General features: G+C 42.5%; 1 protein-coding gene across 2 annotated transcripts in view; it reads left to right on the top strand.

The window, feature by feature from the left end:
- The window catches only part of rhobtb3 (Rho related BTB domain containing 3), a 25,201-nt gene continuing 4,457 nt past the window's right edge, over window positions 1-20,744 (top strand). Inside the window, exons 1-10 of one of the 2 annotated variants that reach the window (XM_013270005.3) lie at window positions 1-685; window positions 1,050-1,281; window positions 2,091-2,283; window positions 4,429-4,586; window positions 4,900-5,008; window positions 7,642-7,837; window positions 7,980-8,176; window positions 15,906-16,015; window positions 17,297-17,402; window positions 18,078-18,251. In XM_013270005.3, coding sequence (XP_013125459.1) covers window positions 684-685; window positions 1,050-1,281; window positions 2,091-2,283; window positions 4,429-4,586; window positions 4,900-5,008; window positions 7,642-7,837; window positions 7,980-8,176; window positions 15,906-16,015; window positions 17,297-17,402; window positions 18,078-18,251 — 1,477 coding nt within the window. In that variant the 5' untranslated portion in view covers window positions 1-683. The remainder of the gene's footprint in view (window positions 686-1,049; window positions 1,282-2,090; window positions 2,284-4,428; window positions 4,587-4,899; window positions 5,009-7,641; window positions 7,838-7,979; window positions 8,177-15,905; window positions 16,016-17,296; window positions 17,403-18,077; window positions 18,252-20,744) is intronic. The other variant, XR_002062138.2, reaches the window with a different exon arrangement.

Below are 20,744 nucleotides of genomic sequence, written 5' to 3' on the forward strand. Positions count from 1 at the left end.
CACACACCAGCCGTGCAGAGGGGCAAAGCTGCGGTGAGGCAACAAGATGTAAAACTATGTCCGAAACAAAAGCGGGTGAGGGTGTTCGTTTGTGCGCGTGTGTTGGCGCGTGTATGTCAGCGCGTGCGCGTTGCTGAGTCAGACGCGGCCGCTCACGGTTCAGTCAACCCCCCCCCCCTCTCTCTCTCTCTCTCTCTCTTTCTTCCCAGTTGTTATTTTGCTAGCGACACTTTGTTTCATCCACCGACGTCATCCATACGGTCTGGACACCGAGGCGCGAAGCTACCCTCCCTCTCCGTAGTTAATTGTTTCCTACCGACTGACAACTTGTTCGCCTGTTAGAGCGCTGGCTGTCTGTCCATGGGCGCTGCTGTTTACACACTCTGCTGCTCCTCCTCCGCCGGCTGGGCTGTCCGGTGCGCCTCTGCGGTCGGTTCGGGACGGTGTCGAACTCCGCTTTTATGAATGAATAACGAGACGGGGAAATGCCCGTGACTGCGAAACTCCCCCTACAGCCGGGCTCCCGGGGGGTCAGCCACCGATGAGAGGTATTAACGACGGAGCCGAGCCGCGGCTCATTGCGGAAAAAGCGAGCCCTGACTGCAGACTGGCGTGGAAAGGCACCGTGAGCGGGAAACGGGCTCCATAGCGTAAAGCAGCGGAACGAAACCGCGGTGACCACAATGTAAGTTCCTCTGGACCTGCAACTCATTAAGGCTTATGAAGAGATGGGGCTCCTGGTTGCATGCCTTATTGATTTTTTTCAGTATATCACTGCTTGGAAAACACACAAAGATAGCGGGAATAATTCGTCCGTCTGAATTATTCTAACATAATACACACTCAGGTGTGATAATGAAGGCCTGGGCGAGCTTCTCTTCAGTGATTTTCAGTGACATAGCTGTGATGCACTGTCTCCGTGAGAGACATGAATAATAAGGTCCAGTGCAAAGAGAGGAGCCTCCGCTCCCTCGGTGCTCTTTGATCATCATCATCTACCTGTGTGATGCCTTCAGTTCACTTTCAACCACGAGTTGTCTGGCTTGCAGGTCCATCCACATCGTGGCGCTGGGCAGCGAGTGCCCCGGAGGAGTCGGTCCAGGAGATGAGATGTTGGGGCAGGGGCAGCTGCAGGGGGGGTTGCTGTGGAGCTACCTGGGTCAGGGAGCCATGGTGGGACCATGCGACCTAGAGAGCAGTATGCACAACCCGGCTTTCATGGAGTACACCTCACGTGTCTTTGGAGATGTCACGGTAGTGGTTCGGGATTGTCCCAGCTGGGTAAGAGACAGGTGGTGTGTTTGAGTGAGCAGACTGAGAGAAGCAGAGACACCTGCATGAGTCAGCTTTGGGTTGTGTATGTATTTGTGCACTGGAAGTCTGATCTTAAAGAATCATTTTCAGTGCTATTATGGCTCTTTTCCTCTACATTTACATCCTCTTGATTGTCTGTGCTGGTTTTATGCCAAATCAGAGGCATTTCCAGAGTACTGTGAGAAAATGTGAGTTACTTAATGTATATGCTGTTTACTTTTCAGCCTGCTTCTGTTTCTCAGAAGATACAGCCTTCTACAATATTTCAACTTCCAGTGGCCCTTGCCTTGCAGCACTGATTGCAGGCTTTATAAAAACGTCTCTATTCTTAGGACGCTATTTTAACATGCACTGCAGAAAAAACCTGATGAAAGAACTTTTGTTCTTAATAGCATATGCACTGTTAGGGTTTTGTATGCATCCTATTATAGGCCTGTCTAACCCCGTCAGGGGTGTTGCTGGTGGAAGTCTGTGTGTCTAATTCTCTGTCTCTGCCTTTTATTTTTAATTCAAAATGCTCAAAGCTTTCTGAAGTGTTTTTCCTTCCTAATGGGTTGAATTAGGCTGGTTTAGAGTAGCTAGCCTCATAAAGATCTCTAGGGGGTAAAGTTAAATAACCCAGTTACACTGAGGAATTTGTACTTATATGAGAGGAAGTGTTAGGTTTATATGAGTTGTGGTGAAGACAGGGGTGTAGACACATCTCTGTGTATGTCTTTGCTTGGGTCTCAGCCCTCCATCTATTTACAAATGTCATCCTTTCCTTGCCTTTCTAGGACTTGCTGGACAGCGACTGGGCCAGTGTTCGGAAAGTTCTTGAGCAGGCGGACATTTTAGTTATTAAATATTCAGTCACTGACAAGCTGGCCTTCCAGCAGGTCAGGAATGGCTATGCTCCGAGACTCCGCCCACTCCTGAGGCACTGGGGCGTGCCCGTTATCCTCGTTGCTGTGGGAGCGCGGCTGAATGGTGAGGATGCCTTTTGTTCTGTGTTTTTGTTAGAGCAGGACTGAGTTTAGTTTAGCCAACATGGCTTGCCAACCCTCCAACTGTTTATCTTTGCTGCATATGAGCTGTCACTGTACTGGATATCCTGGCAATTTCAGGTCAGCTTACTGTTGCCTTAGCTGTTGGTTTTGGTTTCGGGACAGCATTATGCTCTTCTTGCTGAGATCACTCAGTGAGTCTTGTATCCTCTAGCGTGTCCACACAGCAATGAGGAGGATGCTCATGATTAAATCTCCTCTTGGCTGCCTTCAGGCTGTCAGCTCACATGCTTCCCCACAGGAAACACTCCAAAGAAGTACATCAACTTTGGGGCTTTTCTGTTCCAAAAAAAAGAAGCCTTGCTTGTAGACAAGAGTTCATTGTCATGGTGCAAAAAAAAAGTGCACCAGAACAGAAGTATGTGCCTTCAGCAGGATAGAGCACACATTTACAGCCTTACTGGAGGCTGCTTAACAAAATAAGCATTAACATAACACACATGTGTTGGAATCTCAGTGAGTGACCTCCACCCTGTTAAAATTAAATCCTGTAAACAAGCCCATCAAATGTACCAGGTTATATTTTTAGCACGTGTGCTCAGCATACTTTGAAATCCTGTCAGAGCACTGCAGCAGAGTGATCACAGTGAAAGTCAAGTCTGAAGAGAGAGAAAAACGAGAGGGGAGTTGATCACTGTAGACCAGAGCCTTTGTTTGTGTTTGTGTTTTTTCTTTTTCTTTTTTTTTTTTAGCAGCTGCTGTGAGTAGTTTCATGCAAGCCCCCCCCCATTGTGACTGCAGAGAATGACGGCTGAGGTCTGAGCGCTTCCTGTCTTTAGACCACCTAAGGCACAGCTGTGGCAGGGGGAGCGCTGCCGCACGTGCATTAATGCAGCCATTAAACCAGCAAAGAACGGAGGAGCGCAGACAGATTTATCCAAGGGCACACACGCACACCATCGCTCGCACAAACATACCACTGATATGCCAAGTCTCAGACGCTCACGCGCGCACTTACACACACTCCTTTTCCTGCTGCCACCCTTGCATTCACTCACACGCTCTCAGCCTGCCATCGTCTCTGTGTCACGCCTGTGGGTTATTAGCAATATGATTTATCCAGTGCCTCGGGACTTGGCTGTATGTCCTGCAGATTCTGCCTTTCTCTCTCCTCCTTTGTGCAGCCCTTGCTCTAGTCGTTTTTTTTTTTTCCTTCAAGATAATCCCTCTAATTTTCTGTCTGATTCTGTCTCTGTGGTCTCCCTGTGCACACACGCCACAGTACAGCCAGTCCTAGTCCACGTGCCACTGCAGATTTTACACATCTATATGATCTTGCTGTACAATTACACCCCCCCCCCCTTTTCTCATCAACTTGCTGAAGAAATTGCAGCTTGGGGTGTGCATCAGAAATATTTTTAAAAACCAAACTTACGAATGCATGCTTCCCTTTTAAAAACCCTCGCTAGCTCTCTACATAGTCACCCAGAGAAAGAATTGAGGAATCGGGAAAAAGGGCGAGGCCACACCATAAAAGCCACATGTGGTTGTAGCATCTGGTTCATATGTTCTGATTTGTGAAACATGCTTTCCATTCTAGTTTAGTTTGCAAAATGTATTTTTTGCTCCAGCAGCACTGACTAACAACACAACACTTTTGCATTCTATAAGACGGAAGTAAGGGCATTGTTTTTTGTTTTGTTTTTTTGTTTATTATTGTTTATTTTTCTACACCTTTTTATTGTAAGTATTGAGGTACATCGCTCATCTGAACAGGCTAAGTGTTTGCCATGGAAATTTCAGTCACCTGAGGGGTGGGTGTGTTTGTGACTATTTTAAATCAAATTATTTCTTAGAATCTGTTAAATTTTGCTGAGTGCCCTTCAGTGCGCTGCTACTCCTTTGTCAAAAGCATGTTATTCTTTTCCACTTCCTCTGTGCTTGAGTGGTTCAGTAGAACTCACTGAGTCACACATGGATCTAGTACTGCCTTAGTAGGTTCATGCTTCTCAAAAAGGATAATGTAACATCAATAGCACATGTATTCCTTCACATATACACACATAAACTAGTTATTAGTAAAGTATGCACTACCTCATCTTACACTTGAATTCTTCTCTGTTTTCAGATGAAGGGCCCCCCTGTACGTGTCCACTGTGTGCCTCTGACTGGAGCAGCTGCGTACCTCACAGTGAAGGTTTGCAGTTGTCCCGGGACTTGGGGGCCACCTATCTGGAGTTGCCCTCCCTCAACCATGTCTTCGTGGGTCGCTACTTTGGCAGCGTGGTAAGTGATGTCGCAACACTGGAGTCAGAGTTGATGCTGTGGTGTGTTTTTGACTCAGCGTCCCCAGAGAAGAGAAAGAAAAACACTTTTCTGCACATCTGAATAATTGTTGAAGGAGAACTTCTCACGATGTTCTTTTCTTTCAAAGTAGAGTAACTCTGCGTTTCCAGATTGTAGATGCAGTGTTTAGCAGGGGAGACAGTGACAGGTTGGACGCCCTGGGAAATTATTTCTAAAGCAAAAAGATGATGATGTAACTTCACTATCTTTGTACAGATTTTGAAATAACATGTATGTTGTTTGTGTTGTTTAGCTGGAGTACTTCATGATTCAGTGTCTGAAACACAAAGCCAAAGAGAGGCCAGAGAAGAGGCGAGGAAATAAAGTGAATGAACTTCGCCCCCCTCACTTAGAACAGCCAGGTCAGAGTGATACTATGCTAAGCAATGGGTGATCCTGGCTTTGTTTCAAGTGTCATGCATGCCTGCCATTTTTAATTCATTTAAGCAGATTTGTAGCTTGTGTGTGTGTGTGTGTGTGTGTGTTTTAAAAAATATATTTCTTAATTATATATATTTTTGTCAATTGCCCTGTTTATGGTGTTTAGAAACATTCAGTGAACTGGATGGATTGTTACCTCTTGAGCTTACATAGCCATAAAAAGAGCTGAGCACAAAGGTTTTATCTGGATCAATATGCTCTGTTCCAAACTGGAAAGACAAAGAGCTAGGTAGACTACTTTTATTCACTGACATTTGAATCAATTTTAGCCTGAGCAAAAAGAAGCAGTAACAGCTGAGTTCCCTGCGTTTGGTGGAGGCAGCTCAATGATTGTTATTATGAGACTGTGGGATTACTCCTTAACCTCATCTTTTAGTGAAGCCCTCTCATGTTGTCAGTTCAGCGCCTGGTCCTGTATGTTATGTGTTTTTAATTTTTCATGCCTATTATTACAGTTCATTATTCACGATATGTTTCCCCCAACAACAAAAAATTATCCTTATAACCAAATAAATGTGTTGATTATAATGATTTTATCAAGGAAATGGTGATGAGCTTGTAAAATCTAGAGAGCGATCATGGATGTTTAAAAAAACAAAGAAAGACCAGACAATTTCTCCCAGTTCTTTCTCTTTAAGTCACTCAGACTACAAAATGACTCAAATGGTCCATTATAAATCAAAAAGTTGCCAGTTAATTGCTGACTAATTACTTAAGATGTTATTTAGTTTTAGTCTGCTTATCTGAAATTCAGAATTTTAGATGAAATTGTAATTAAGCTGGAAAAAGCCACTCATGTTAAAAGTTCTGTCTCTCTCTGTCTCGCTTTTTTTTTTTTTTGAGGCGCTTGCAGATTTATTGCAGACTTAATCAAACTCCGTCTTATCCAGTCACATTCTGCAAAAGAACGCAAATTATGAGGAGATAAATGATCAAAAGAGGCTAAACCTCACAGAAAGGCTGACACACAGCAAACAGCTTAGACACAGCGAGTTTGATTACTGTAGAAACGGGCTGAGCTGGAGTGCTCAGTGGCTGCATGTCTGCTGCTCTTCCTTTCTCTTAATGCTCTGCTTTTTTGGACGCTCTTTGTCCTGATTGGATAAAAGACAGTCTGATTAAAGCTGCAACTGGCTGCTGGATGTTGCCACAAACTGAAAGCTTTCTGTGTGCCGAATTTGAAACCAGGAAATTAAAAGTAACAGCTCCAACACCTTGAGTAGACGAAGTAGTCTGGTGTTGTATTCAGGGAGGGGGTTAGAATACAGAGCTGCACTCCTTGTTTCACTTTTCTTCTCCTCTCTACTATGGCCATTCCTCTATGCATGCAAAGTCATGCTTTAAAAAAAAAAAAATAAAAGACCTGAACATATTTAACACAAACTATGCCTTTAAACCTGTGTTAAATATTGATCCGAACAGGTTTCCGCTTCGCTTGTTTAAATCTGACTGACATTTTTAAGTGCTGCCAAAAAAATGGCAGCAAGTGCCTGCAGGATTTATTGGTGCCGTTCAACACCGCTTAGCTCCTTTTACGGTGTAGCTTACATTAAATATGACATGCGGGGATTAAGAAATGGCACAGTTGTCATGGCTAAAACAGAGCACTCATAAAAAAGGAGATGAGCTCCACAGAGGTGCAGTAAGTATTAAGCATCAATAGGAATATAATAGGCCAATGATTAGTGAAGCTGAAGCACCCTCGCCCGGCCTTCTTTGTTCCCCTGCTCAGTGCTTTTTCACTTTTTACTAATTTGACTTCATGAATGCATGAATCACTGAGAGTGCACAGCTTTGCCTCCCATTTTTCCAAGAGACGCTTTGTTGTGTTTTTCTTCGTTGCAATTTTCTGTGTATTCACTTTTGTCACACAGTTCACTGCAAATCATTTTCTTTTTTTGTTGGTTTTTCCTTTTTGTGTCTTCTTCATTTATTAGATTTGTTCCAAATCTTTTTAATCCCAAAGTTTTGGGATGTGCTGTTCATTTTAGTGTTTTGTCACCAAAACAATTTAAAAGTAAAGTTGACAAATAAAGGTCAACTTCAGGTCCTTTTTCAGTCTCTGACCAGACCAGACTAGACCAGAATTTCACTGCAGCAGCCTTGAGCTGCTTTCATCTTTTAAGGACTGTTATTAATGCAAAGACAAACGTACCTGGAAGCAGTTCTTTAAACATGAGCAACGAGAAAGGACAAAAATGACCTATCTCGGCTCTGTCTCTTTTTCTTGGCTTTAAAATCTCACTGTGCTGTTGCTGTCAAAATCACTCCCCCGACCTGCACTGTACACCCCAATTCCTCTCTGAGTTGTCAAAACTCATTGCCAAAAACCCCCCCCCAAGAAAACACAAGTACAAGTAAACAAGGTAGACTGAAGGAAAATTGAGTACACCAAATATCAATACTAAAACACTCCTGAGAGGCTTTGAACATAACAAACCCATTCAGTATTCTGTGTTATTGTTTGATATGGAGGCAAACTGAATTTCGGCAGTAATTGCTCATCATCTCTGTCCACCCTCACTCGTTTCTTTTCTTGCTCTCCTCTGTTCAGCTCGTCTTCCCCCTATTAGAGTGGAGGAGTCCAGCTTCTCCCAGGACATGCAGTGGTTGTTGGAGCGTGGCGTGCAGTTCGCCGATGTGGCTTTCTATGCCGGGGATTCTGGGAAAGAGCTGGGTTGGGCGCATGCCGCTGTGCTGTGTGCTGTCAGCCCGTACTTCAGACAGCTGCTCCTTGGGCCCAAGACCAGGTAGGAGAGATATTAACCTCTTCACAGCATGGGGTTTAATATCCTATTTCACCACCTGAGTCTGTAGCCAGCAAGAGCCCAACTATTTCTGTAAAACTTCTCTGTAACTCTGAAACATTTTCTTCTATCTCTGGTTGGACAGGGAACGTCCACAGTCGCGGTGTGTTTGCAGAGAGCGTGACGGAGGCCCCCACTCGCTGCTTTCCACCTGGGATGGGAGTATTATTGATGACATGCCGAGATCAGATGGACACCTGACGGGACGCCTCACTCGTTTGGTGGTGAAGGACCCCCTCCTGTGCATGTGCTTGTGGGAGACTCTCATGTTCATTTATAGAGGTAAAAACCTCCATCCAAAGAAAGCTTAGTTGCTGTTATCCTAAATTTGCTGTTATGTATCTTTATAGAAAATGCCATCATGTACGTTTATCCAATTTAACAGCCACTTGTAAGCTCTCGAGGTACTGAATGTGGAAATCCACCTGATTCCTAGTGTGACTGAATGAAATCGAACAATTTGACAAATTAGCTGATGGATGTTTTCTAAGGTCAAAGAAAATGAAACGCTATATCACAAACCTCTCTTTTTCCAAAAGGAAGAGAAGTGGTGTGATATCCCGTACTGTATGTGTTGTACCAGCTGACGAAAAGTAGAACTCACAGGCCTCACAGACCTAGCTGCAGACTGCAGATTAAAGGTTCTGTAATCTGAAAAATCCATTCTTTGCTAGAAAACTGTTCGCTGTTCGATAACGGTACGCTTTGGATACATTGCTCATTGCTCGTATTAGTAATATGTAGACAGAAACAAAATGCATGAAGGTAAATGGTTGACAGGAAGAGGGTTTTTTTTGTTTTTTGTTTTCCTTACCTTTAATTTAGAGTCTGATCAGCTGAGAAAGGCTTCATTACCCCCCACAACCCTGAATTAGTTAAGTAGATGGATGGATGTGTGATTGGGCATTAAACTAGTGTTGCTGTACATGTACAAGGACCTATATTAGTTAGAAAAGCTTTTTATAAGCAGTTATAAGCAGTAACACTGATAACAAGTCTAGTAAAGCAATTATTATTAGGACTGACATAGCTATCATGATGTCACTCATTAGTTTCTGGAGTGTGCATTTATGCTGGAGTATTGGCAGCTGCCATGCTGTTTTTTTGGTGCCAGAAATGACCATATTTGGATGAGAGGTTGGAGAATTAAGTAATAATCTAACAGTAGTCAGCTTGGTTGGCAAGCTGCATCCTTAAACTGTACAGAGCGATGCTCAGATACAGACATGTACTATTTAGTGCTAAGCAACAGACTAAGAAAATATTACAGTTTCACACGGCATTATGAACACAGGCCAAAGATGAAAACGTTGTTAGCATTACTAAGGGGGCAAATTTTTCTGGCTGACTGGCCAGGGGCGGGCAGCTGAAGGTAGTTTTCTTCTCGCAGATTTGCTGGATGAGGATTTGTGGCAGATTTGTGCAGTTTATGCATCAGAGACTGTTCAATAAACTATGGATATAATTTTGAGAGATGTTTGCAGACAGTAAATTTAAAATAACAAATGTTGGAGCCTGGTTTGATTGCATCATTGTTTGGCAGGATTCTTAGTCTTCATCTCTTGGTTGGCTTTTCCTGTGCTTGTGAAAAATAGAGGCTCACCATAATCTGATGGATTTTAACCATCATGACTGGTCAAAATTTGATGGAAATCCATCCAGTAGTTGATGTTTTATTGTGATGTAAAGTGGGTACATGATCTATAGTGTCATTCCTGCAGCCATGCTGCTAGTGTGGCTGAATAAAATGAGATTTTTTTGGTAAGTAAGAACAGTTATACCAGACTGCAATCTAAATACTGTGGTGTAGTTTGTGTTGCTAAATAATTTCTGCTGGACCAACTTAAATGGAAACAACAGATAAACCACAGACAAGCCTCTCATCTCAGCCGATTAGAGGCCTGTGATTTCACCAGGATCGAGTTGCCCAAATGGACACCCTGGCAGCAGGATCACATGTACAGAAAGTGCCAAACAGAAATTGGAAATCAGAAAAGACAAAAAGCGTCTCCAAGGATTGGAGTCCAAACAAAGTACTTTATCCAGATAAAACTCAGTCATTTCACTTCCATGGCGCTACAGGATTTCTGGAAAGTGCACATTGAAATTATTATTTTTACTGAATACTACAGACTTCTATTTTGTTTTTTATTATTATTTGATCCATTGTATACATTTATGACATATTTAATAAATGCAGTCCTTTAGTGATATTTTTTTATGTTGCCAAGGCCAGTGCTGCATCCTTGATGCTTCCTGTTTTGCTAATTTAGACACATTAGGTACATTACAACTGGAGCAAACATAGCTGGACTGACATTCACAGGAAGGGAAATCTATTCCCTAAAAGCAGTTACTCTTTTTCTAATAATTTAGATGTGATGATTAATGGTCCTGTGGCAGCAGAAGGCAGTTTTCCTGCTGCTGGGCCTTGTCCAACGTTCCATTACGCCGAGGAACAGAAATCAGTCAAGTTGAAAGTACTTAATAGTAAGCAACCGTAGTATTTTAATCTAGGACCAGATCAATCATTTTGTAATAGTGTGATCTTGAACTCCTTTCTGGAGCTACGTTTGCACTTCACTTGGCTCCCTCAGGACATGTGTGTGTCTTTTGTCTCTCTCTTAGCGTATTTCTATTAAACATTATGGAATGACAGCAGGATGGGTTGGCACACTGGTGCATCATTGTAATTGTGAATGTGATTAGCTGATAGAATCAGACTCTGTCACTTGTTCCTGGGGCCTTATATTTACATCAAGAAATGATAAAGTGCACCTGTCTTGTATAATTTCCAATGCCATCTATTAGCTTGTTCTCACGAACTAAGCATGCAGGCACAAAACATCTGAAGCACTGTGAACACTGAGGCAGTTGCATCCAATGTGTTCTCGAGTCGGCTGTGAAGCCAGTTAAACAGGCATGCAATATTTTCTTCAACTTTAGCAACGTAATAAAAAATCTTCTCGCTCCCACAGCTTAGAGTCTGCAGTGCTGTGCCTGCTGCATGTCAGCTCGCACTGCCTGCTAGCTGGCACTTCAACACAGGCTGCACGGTGGGCACAAATCCTTATGGCAAAAAAAGCTGTGCAAACATCTGATTCCTGGCTGCCTGTTAACGTGCATGTGAGTCGCGACGATGCTCTGACACACAAACAAATCAACAGCAGAAGTAGACACACAAACACATAAGCTGAGAGTGTATGTGGCTGGTGGAGGGTAAGCAGAGGAGGGAAGAAGATTATAGAGTTAGACTGATTCTCTCTGAGTGACTGTCTGAATAAGAATAAGAAAGCCAGCAGTTGAAATAAGGGGAGGGCAGTGTGTGTATTTTGAGTAAGAGAGGAAGATGGGATAGTATGGAGTGGAAAAACTGGGACCAGGGGGAAAATGAGAGGGGAGAAGAAAGTAAGGCCCTGCTCATCTGCAGTTCCCTAAGATAATGCGATGGTAAAAAGCTGAGCACTACCCTTAGTGTGTGTGTGGTGTGTGAGGCGAGGGGGGGGCTTGGAGAGAATAGCAGGAGGAGGAATGTGTGCGTGTGCTGAGTGGAATACGAATGCCCTGTTTTCATAAAAGACTGCAGGGAGACGGTGTTAAGTCTCGTGTAAAAATTGACTAATGTTAACCTTCAAAATGGTGGGTTTCACTGTATGTTTAAAGCAGCTGACCTCATATACCGAGTGCGTGCTAGTGTATTTTCTTGAATTGGCTAATCAGATGTGAATGAGCGTCTTCTTTGCCCACAGATATATTCAGAGCTCAGCGAGCCAATATTTGTTCATTTGCAGTAAATCCACAACAAGCTGTACTTTGCCTTTCCAGAAATGGGACAGATATTTTTTTTTGACGGTGATTCAACGACTGGCAGTTGTCGCTTATTTTATTTGGCTTTCCAGAGCTAATTTGCATAACAATATATCATGTATCAGTAAACACACACACCCATGGTGTTATTCCAAGCTTGGGGTTTTTGTCACATGAGTGTGAATGGACAGTCACAGAGGCCATGACTTTGCTTGTGTGATGTTAACACTGTGAGACTCTGTCTCCTTGTGTAGTGTGCTGCTGTACTATTGAATTTGTCACTTGGTTGCTGTGGTGTGTATGTGCATGTTTAACACGTTTAGTACATGTCTGTGACACAGATCTGTGTGTGTGTGTTTGTGTGTTTGTGTGTGTGTGTGTGTGTGTGTGTGTGTGTGTGAGGACATTCAGGACTTAGACGACACACCAGTTGTTTTTTAGGGCATCTTATCTCAAATTATCTTAGAAGTTTGATTTGCTGACCTTGCTGCTGTCTTATTTGAATTTAGTTGAAGTTAGGGTAAACTTAAGAGCCAGGAATGAAACTTCATGGAAATGCCTTTGTGATTGTTGTTTTTTTAATTGTTTAGGCATGATTTCTTCTCCAACTTGTCTGCCTGTCCACTTTCTGTCTACTTGAATACATATTCTTGGTGTCCAGTTGCATCACGTAAAAGCACGACAGCGCTTGAGCTAATCTCTCAGCCTGCGTTTGAGGTGTCTGCACCACGCAGTTTCATTATCTGGCACCGCGTGTTGAGGTAATCCCTCTATCAGGCCAAATACCATCATTATGAACTAATGATGAGCTAAATCCTGACCAGTCCAGCTCCCTTCTTTCCTCGACAGCCTGTTTATGTCCCAGTGAGACAGAGTGTGCCACCCCAATCAAGCTACAGGAATGTGCAGCATTTATAAAGCATCTACAATTTAAGACTGTAGTATACTGTAATGAAATCCAGCTGTTTTCTCCAGATGTCTCAGCTGAGGAAGCAGCATGAAGAATTTTATTTGTATTTCTGCTGTTTTGTGCATTTTTATGTTTAGGTTTATCATGTTCATCAGTGCTGATAATTACTGGGTCGTTATATTTTACATCCTGTTTTATAGAAACCTCTGTGCATTAAACCCTGACAATCTGTTCTCGTCCTTGTTTACTGTTGAGCGATCATTTTCAGCTGCATTAGTGGTGTGACTATGAATATTTTGGCTCATTTATGTGTTTGTTTGGTTGGTTGGTTGACCTCTTAGGTCCAGGCTGAAATATCTGTGCAACTGCTGAATGCATTGTCATGATTTCTTTTGCAGGCATTCAGATTTTTCCACATGGTGACTCAGTGTGACTTTGGCAATCTCTTGTGTTTCTTGTTACTCCCACCCTGATTTTCACAACAGCTACTGAACATTTCTGTCAATGCTTCTTTTCCTTTTAATTGAAAGATAGGCATCACCCAGTCAAAATGTCCAGTATGTGTTTATCATAAAAACAAATGAGATTCTCATCAGATACAGCTGCACTTTGTGCTCAGTCCTATTTAGTATGCACACATGGAAACCGAAGATAGTAAACGATACCTTCTAAACATCAGCATGCAAGACTTTGTAAGCATGTTAGCATGCTCATGTTGGTATTTACTGAAAGGAACATTGTGCAGTACAGCATGTGAAGAACAGGTTCACAAATTAAACTAGTATCTTATATATCCATCCATTTTTGTATCAAATTATCCAGCTCAGAATCATGGGGGCTTGAGCCTATGCCAAATGACTTTTGGCGAGAGGTGGGGTATAGCCTCAACAGACACAGACAACCACACAGTCTCACAATTATACCTAGAAAGGCCTGAGCTCACCAGGAGGTTTTTATCAGAAAACTTCTTGTGATTAGGCGACAGTTCTACCTACTGCACCGCTGTGCTCCTCTTTTACTTCTGTCACTTGTGATTTAACTGTAATATTAGTATAGAATAGAATAGAATGGAATAGCCCCTTATTGTCGTTGTACATGTACAACAGAATTATAAGTGCTCCACACCAACTGTGCAGGAATAAAATATAAATAATGAGACTGCAGAAATAAATAACAAATGTGAGAAATGTATAAAATCAAGAAGAATATATACAAAACAATTGAAAGACGCACATTGGAGAACAAAGTGCTTTAAAGCAGTGCAAAAGGACTTGGTCTGAGTATAGAGTCTGTATATGAGTGGCCAATGTGATTAGGGTTACACAGACAAAGGCTCACATTGGTGAGGTGGGTGGGCAGGGGTGGGGGAATAGTGTTTGTTTACAGCGGAAGGAGCTGTTTGTGAGTCTGGAGGTGTGGGACCTGATTGACCTGAGGCACTGACCAGAGGGCAGTGGGTCAAACAGGTTGTGGGTGGGGTGCATGGGGTCACCTGTGATGGGCCTGGTTTTCCTGAGACTGGAGGATCTGGCGATAGCCTCCAGAGGTGGCAAGAGGCAGTCGAGGATTTTTTTGGGAGGTGCTAATTACCCTCTGTGCAGCCTTCCTGTTCTCAGTTGTGGCCCCTGCGTAACAAACACCCAAGCAGTAGGAGAGGATGCTCTCCACTGAGGAGTGGGAGAAGGCCACCAGGAACGTCTGATCCAGGTTATTCTTCCTCAGGACACGGAGGAAGTGCAGCCGCTGCTGGGTCTTCTTTACTGGGGCATTTGTGTTGTGGATCCAGGTGAGATCAGCGGAAATAGTCTCTGATGTGCTGAGACACTATCCGCTCAAAACACTTCATGACTACAGACGTGAGGGCTATAGGTCTGTAGTCCTTTGTACTCATTAAGGCTGTCTATACCGGTCACAGCTGAAAATGCTTTGAGTTTTTAGCATGTCTAGTACCTTTTCTGATTTGTATGGACTATGCCAATATGACTATCCAGGAGACAGAGTGATATCAACAGAGAGTAGATCTTTCATTTATGTCTCACCAGACTTATATAGCATGTGCAGAGAAGACTTTTAGTGGTCCTCAAGACTCTGATATGCTGCAGCATTGTGTAGAAGTCTGATTAACAGACTGGAGTGGTTGCTCACCTTTTTAACAAAAGGAACTGGAGAGTGTGCTCCAAATTTTGGGATCATGCTCCTGGGCCTCTCAGGAAGTCTGTGCTGGAGTAATGGAGAGGAGAATCCACTGATAAGTTGAACCTCAGATCCAGGAGAAACAATGAGGTTTTGCTCATTAGTCACTGTATCAGCTCTTTAACCTCTCTATGATAATTGAAGGTCTGTGGGAGTTTGCCCATCCAGTGTACATGGACTTGTATTATTGGATTGGATTGTTTCTCAGGGTAGTCTGTGGGGAGTATGCTGGTAGTATGGGGTATTGAACCTGTTGTTAAAGGCTATTTGGTCCATGTAGCGATGAATGGCTGGGTGTATTTTTATTTGTTCTATAAGGTAGATTGACAGTTCTGAACAATGTAGGTTCTTTACTTGCTACAAATTGTTAAATGTGGATGCTTCAACAAATTTGTAGCCTCTTAAAGCAGAAGATGGCGGATCACTAATTTAATATATGACTAAATGTAAAGTAAAATGTAAAAGATGGTCACATTCACTCCTTCAGTACCAGAGTTATGTCTTGAATAAAGGTCAGAAAAGTGTTGCAGTGTTAACCTTTTGATATGAAATGTCATCACTTCATAATATTCTCCTATTAATCATTTGTGTAAAATTTTGCCATAATTAGCAAATTAATTGTTGAATTATGGCCTAAAATGTGTTTTGTGAGATCACAGTGACCTTTAAACACCCAAATCAAATTTTTCACCCTGAAGTCCAAGCGAGTGCATCCGTTTGAGGGCATTTTGGACTCATATGGACTCTAGGCCCAGCTGTTCCTGGCATCAGGTACACTGACTTAAACGAAAGTAAAATATGAATTACTAACCAGGTAGTTTGAAGGCAGAATTACGATGTGTTCTACAAATGCCTTTTTTATTCACTGTTTCTGAGTTTGCTGGGTGGAATCTGGACTGGGCTCCCCACCCATAATGACAACAGATTACATAAACAGAAAAATTTTAGAACAAGCCAACTTTGACAAAAACAGGCCTCAAGTGTTTGGTGTAAGGTATGTGGGTGGTCAGAGCACAGTGCCAGCTAGAAAAGCGTTTGCCTGTGTGTTTCTGTAAACTATTGTGGATCCATAGAATTGGGTTGCTTGTGGATGTTTTGTAGGAGCGTGGGAGTGGGAGCACCTCCAGGAGGCCCTGGATGAGAAGCTGAAGAATTCTCTCGCTGTGGCTCAGCTTATAGATCGAATACGATCCCTCATCGGCAGAGAAAGGGTGAGGACAAGTTTCGCAATAATAAAAATCTTGTTTAAGGCTCGACTGTGTGTATGACACCGATACTCGGCTGTCCTTAATAAAGAGGTTAAATAACTTTAATGTGTTAAATCTGCTCTTTGAATGTATAAACATGTGTTTTGCATTTGCAGACTAAGAGTGCCTTAATTAGTGCGACTTGTTTGGAAACAGCACAGTAATAATGTTGCTATAATTAGAATATTTACATAATTACTGCCTGTAATCACCTCTCAGATACTGCGGGAATTAGCAGAAAGTAAACAAGAGATACCCTCCAAGGAGCAAAAAGCACAACACAAGAACACATGCACACTAAAATTATTTTAGAAACTGCAGCGTCACGCCTGTAATGTGTAATTGCAGCTGCTCAGAGAGCATGACATGGTTCTATGTTACAAAACAGCAGGCTTTAATATTTAGAGTGGGATAAAGAGATGTGACATAGCTGTGTCTGACAAGCCTTTGGCACCACGCATGGTCTACCAACCCATCTGGATAGAACTAGGTCTACCTGAGGCGGTGCTGGGATGAGCTGACACACCGAGACGGCTGGGCCACTTTAACGCAATGAGACACCCTAATGTCTTGTCATGATTTGATCGCATCATCTCCAGCACCTCCGGGTAATCTGACTCTGTGAGACCTGTAGAAATTAACTTCCCATAAGTTTTCCATGAGCTTTGACTGATTTATGAAATTTTAAGCCTCTTGATTTTGTTTCTGCCTCCAACTTAAACTGTGTGTGTTGATCTTGCTCTCTGTCTCACTCTCTCACTGTGAAATTATGGAGTTCTTTGCGCTTCAGTTGACTGAGAAAGGTCACATAGTGGAAATGGGATGCTTTGAATGCACTCTACTGTGCACTGAAATCCATGTGTGCACATACACTTTGCAAAAAACACAAACACACACACGCATTGACAGATTTTCTTATTCCACCAGTTTCACCCGCTGTGCTGTACAGAATACATGAACGTGTTGATAACAGACAGTTTGGACTGCCGTCTGCTTCTCACTGTGTTCTGTGTTAGCCAGTTCCACTCATGACATTCTTGGCGTTGCAGTTCAAGCATGTTTGGGTACTGCTAAGCAAGACTGGCAGAGACGCCATTAGTATTCCACAGGGGATGTGGGATAGATGCAAAGAATGGCAGTTGTGCTGGTAACGAGTACCTGACGTGCAGCAGAGGAATTTCAACTCTCACTGGCCGATTCTTCTGTCTTCCTCTCCACTGTTTGTGTGTTTGTGTGTGTGTGCAGGGCACCAGGGACACACCGAGTGCGAGGGCAGCTCAGCTTGGTCCCCAGACTCTCGTCAACCTCTTCAATTCTCCTCTATACTCTGATGTCATATTCATGGTGCAAGGTAAGTTCACGTTGATCCTATTAGACACACACACATTTACAAATGCATGTAACACAGCAGAAGAAGGTCATGTTTTATTGCTGTGATTGAATTAGGATCTCCGTGCCTGGCCCGATCATCCATTTGGAGACAAAATAAGATCAAACAGCCCCAGCGATGGGCTCTCTTTCATTCTGGTCGTGTTTCAGCTCAGCAGAATCTCTTTTGCATTCAGCATTTCTCTATGAAATCGAGAAATTTAGAAATAATGCTAAAAAGCCTCTCCTAATCGATATTTATCTCATAAAAATTGCAGCAAGCTTTTCTTGTCCTTGTGCCCTTGAGCTGTGCGCCAAACTTCATGGAGGTCATGGAGAAAATCTGTCTTGTTAATGGTACTCGATGATGAGACTTGTGCCATTGAGAGGTTGTACAATAGTTTACTGTTCATTTAAATGGGCAGTTGTGACCGATCACTCATTAAAAGCCGAAATTACATTTATACTATGCACTTCTGCTATATTAGCAGGAATGTGTGACTGAAGTCGGCTTGTGTTCATGGTGGCTATTGAAGTTTTTCATGCTGATGCATCAAGATGAAACATGTTACTCACAAACTCTTCACACTCTTTGGCCACCGAAAGGCTTCACAGAAACTTCAACTTTACATGTTAATTTTCCACACGTGTGATTTAGGGAGTGTGCTGCCAGCCCACCGGGCAGTGCTGGTGGCCCGCTGTGATGTCATGGCCGCCATGTTCAGCGGGAAGTATGCAGAGGCTCGTAGCCGAGTGGTGCCCATCCACGGCGTCTCCTCAGACACCTTCCTGTCTTTCCTCGAGTACCTCTACACTGATTCCTGCTGTCCTGGTGAGTTTCCTTCACTTAGTCAGCAGCAGTGGTATGACCACTGTCTCGCTGCACGCAGTAGGATGAATGATTAAGGTGGCTAAATACGGGAAACTAGCCCTAGATATTGCTTCCTTTTAATGATGGATGATAGATCTGAACAGAAATTTGCTTGATTTTTGAAAGAGATGAAAGTCACGAGTCTGATCAGTGTAATGATAACAGCCCAACAACAACTGGAAATAACCAGCATTACCAGTCATAAAACACTCGAGAGAGGTATGTCAGCTTCTCCTCTGGGCTCTGCTTGCTCAACACAAACCAAAACTAAAGTGCAGATGACAAGTCCCATCAACCGTCTGTGTGACTGCCACATCCTGCCAGTGTTGTTCTCAGGAGGCGCTCTGAAACCAGCGCTGAGCTTAAAATTAAATTAGATTTACTGATGACAAAATCAACTCTTGGCATCACTGCTTTTAATGGTGCCAAATCACGGCCCCAGACGTCTTGTTTTTGTTTTCCTGTCGCTATGTGACACGCTGTGTGTTATGTCTTCAAAGTAATTAGTGCTGGTAATTCTCTCTGGTGACGGTGGTGAGCTTTAGGAAATTGCACGCATAGAAATAAAACACACTGGAGGCACTTCTACAACATTAAAGCTGCATTAAGCAGTATTTTTAGAACTATCATTATCAAAACTTTTTCTTAAATATTGGACTTTTTGCTTCTTCTTCTTCTTCTTTTGTTTGGACAGATCGTATATAAATCTTTTGGAATAAGATATGAATAAACACTCATACATTTTTATTCAAATTCTAAAATGCCTTCGTCACCATATTTATGTGATATTCAGGCTGGCTCTGCTCCATGTTTGCAACTCTCAGCTTCTGGGCCAGTTAAAACATTTTGTAACCTGCGTTTTATTCTTCTTATTTATGAGTTTTTCTGCCCCCTAATGTTAAAAGATCAGTCGGTGCTGCTGTGAATGAGTGTGTTTGCTGGGGTCTCTAAAGCAGCTTGTATCTAATCTGGACCTTATGAATACAAATTGAGAAAGAATAATGTGCTACGTTCATTGACTAGAAGTATAAAAATGATAACTTTAATGTATAGTTGCAGAGTGATTTACTGCAACCCTCCTCTGTAGCATTATATAACAAAGCTGCTGAATAGACAATGCAAAACTTCAGAATGATCAGCTTTGAATAACAGGCTCTCTGCATCTCACAATCCCATTATTCTGTGGCGTGAGATCGTTTGGTTAAAAAAAAAAAAAAAGATGAAAAAACTTCAACAAGCAGTCCTTATGATCCAGCTTAGGTTAGGGTATGATAAGCAAGCTTTTCCCAGAGATACAGCTCCAGGTTGAGTCATGGGAACAGGAAATTAAAGGCATGAAACTGCTTCAGAGGCTGCAGCCGCTGTAGTGTTATGTAAGAGCTCGGCACTCAAGGTCAAATCAAGGTAATTCCACCAGTAGCAGCAAAAAAAAAAAGAAAGAAAGAAGAAGGGTGTGAAATCAAAGCTAAAGTACCATCAGAGTATTTCCCTCAGATAAATAATGTATACTGTACATATGAGGGATGCTGTGCTCATTTGGGTGATTGTGCAGTGACATAGAACAAACCCTCTTGTTTTGCTGCTGCTCAGCTGCGGCCTGTCAGGGACGCACGCGGAGCATTAGCGCTCACGAGTGAGTGAAGGATGCTGAAGGTGGTGTTTGACATAAACAGCAGGAATCGGTTTGCATCAGGGGTAATTTAATTTGACATTTTGACATTACAGAAAAAGATCGACACTGCTTGTTTCGTATTTGCTGCATGCAAGCATGTAATTTGACAGCACAAAAAGAGCGATGGGTAATTATTTATTTGAGCATTAAGTGATTTGACTAAGGAGCTTTATTTAAATTCACAACCGGCTGAGATTTGATGTTAATATCTGATGATGAAATGTGTACACTGTGGTGCAGTCTGTGTTGCATCAATACAGAAATGGCAAGCTGGAGCAAGTATATAATGGGTTTTAAGGACGTTAAACAAGTTCTGAATTAATACACATTTGTTTGTATTCTTGGGTTGTGATTAAAGAGTGTCATTTAATTGTTTGTCAATATTTTGCCTTTAAAATTTCCCATTATGATTATTTATTACTCATTTTGTTGTATCCCCCCCCCCCCGGTTTCACAAAGCAACTTTCTCGTTATTTTGAGGTTCTACATGTGCACCTACGGCCGACCCTTGAAGTAATTTGACTCTTTAATCCAGCTAGTAGCCAACCTTGTGTACAGCTCGGCAGGTAGGACAGCTGCATACTTCTCAGATGTGTGGCTTACGCGCTAAGAGCTCAACAAAAAAAGGGAGGGGAACAGGTTTCAGATTGTCCGATCCATCAACTGTATGTGTCTAAGCTTTTTTTAATCACTTTGCCAGTGCTTGGCTAACATTTGCACATTGCAAAACAATGAGAACAAACTCATGTCAGAGGAGTTTTCACATGCAATCCTTTGTCTAC

Source organism: Oreochromis niloticus, linkage group LG5 (genome assembly GCF_001858045.2).
Source record: "Oreochromis niloticus isolate F11D_XX linkage group LG5, O_niloticus_UMD_NMBU, whole genome shotgun sequence".
In the NCBI taxonomy this organism is placed as follows: domain Eukaryota; kingdom Metazoa; phylum Chordata; class Actinopteri; order Cichliformes; family Cichlidae; genus Oreochromis; species Oreochromis niloticus.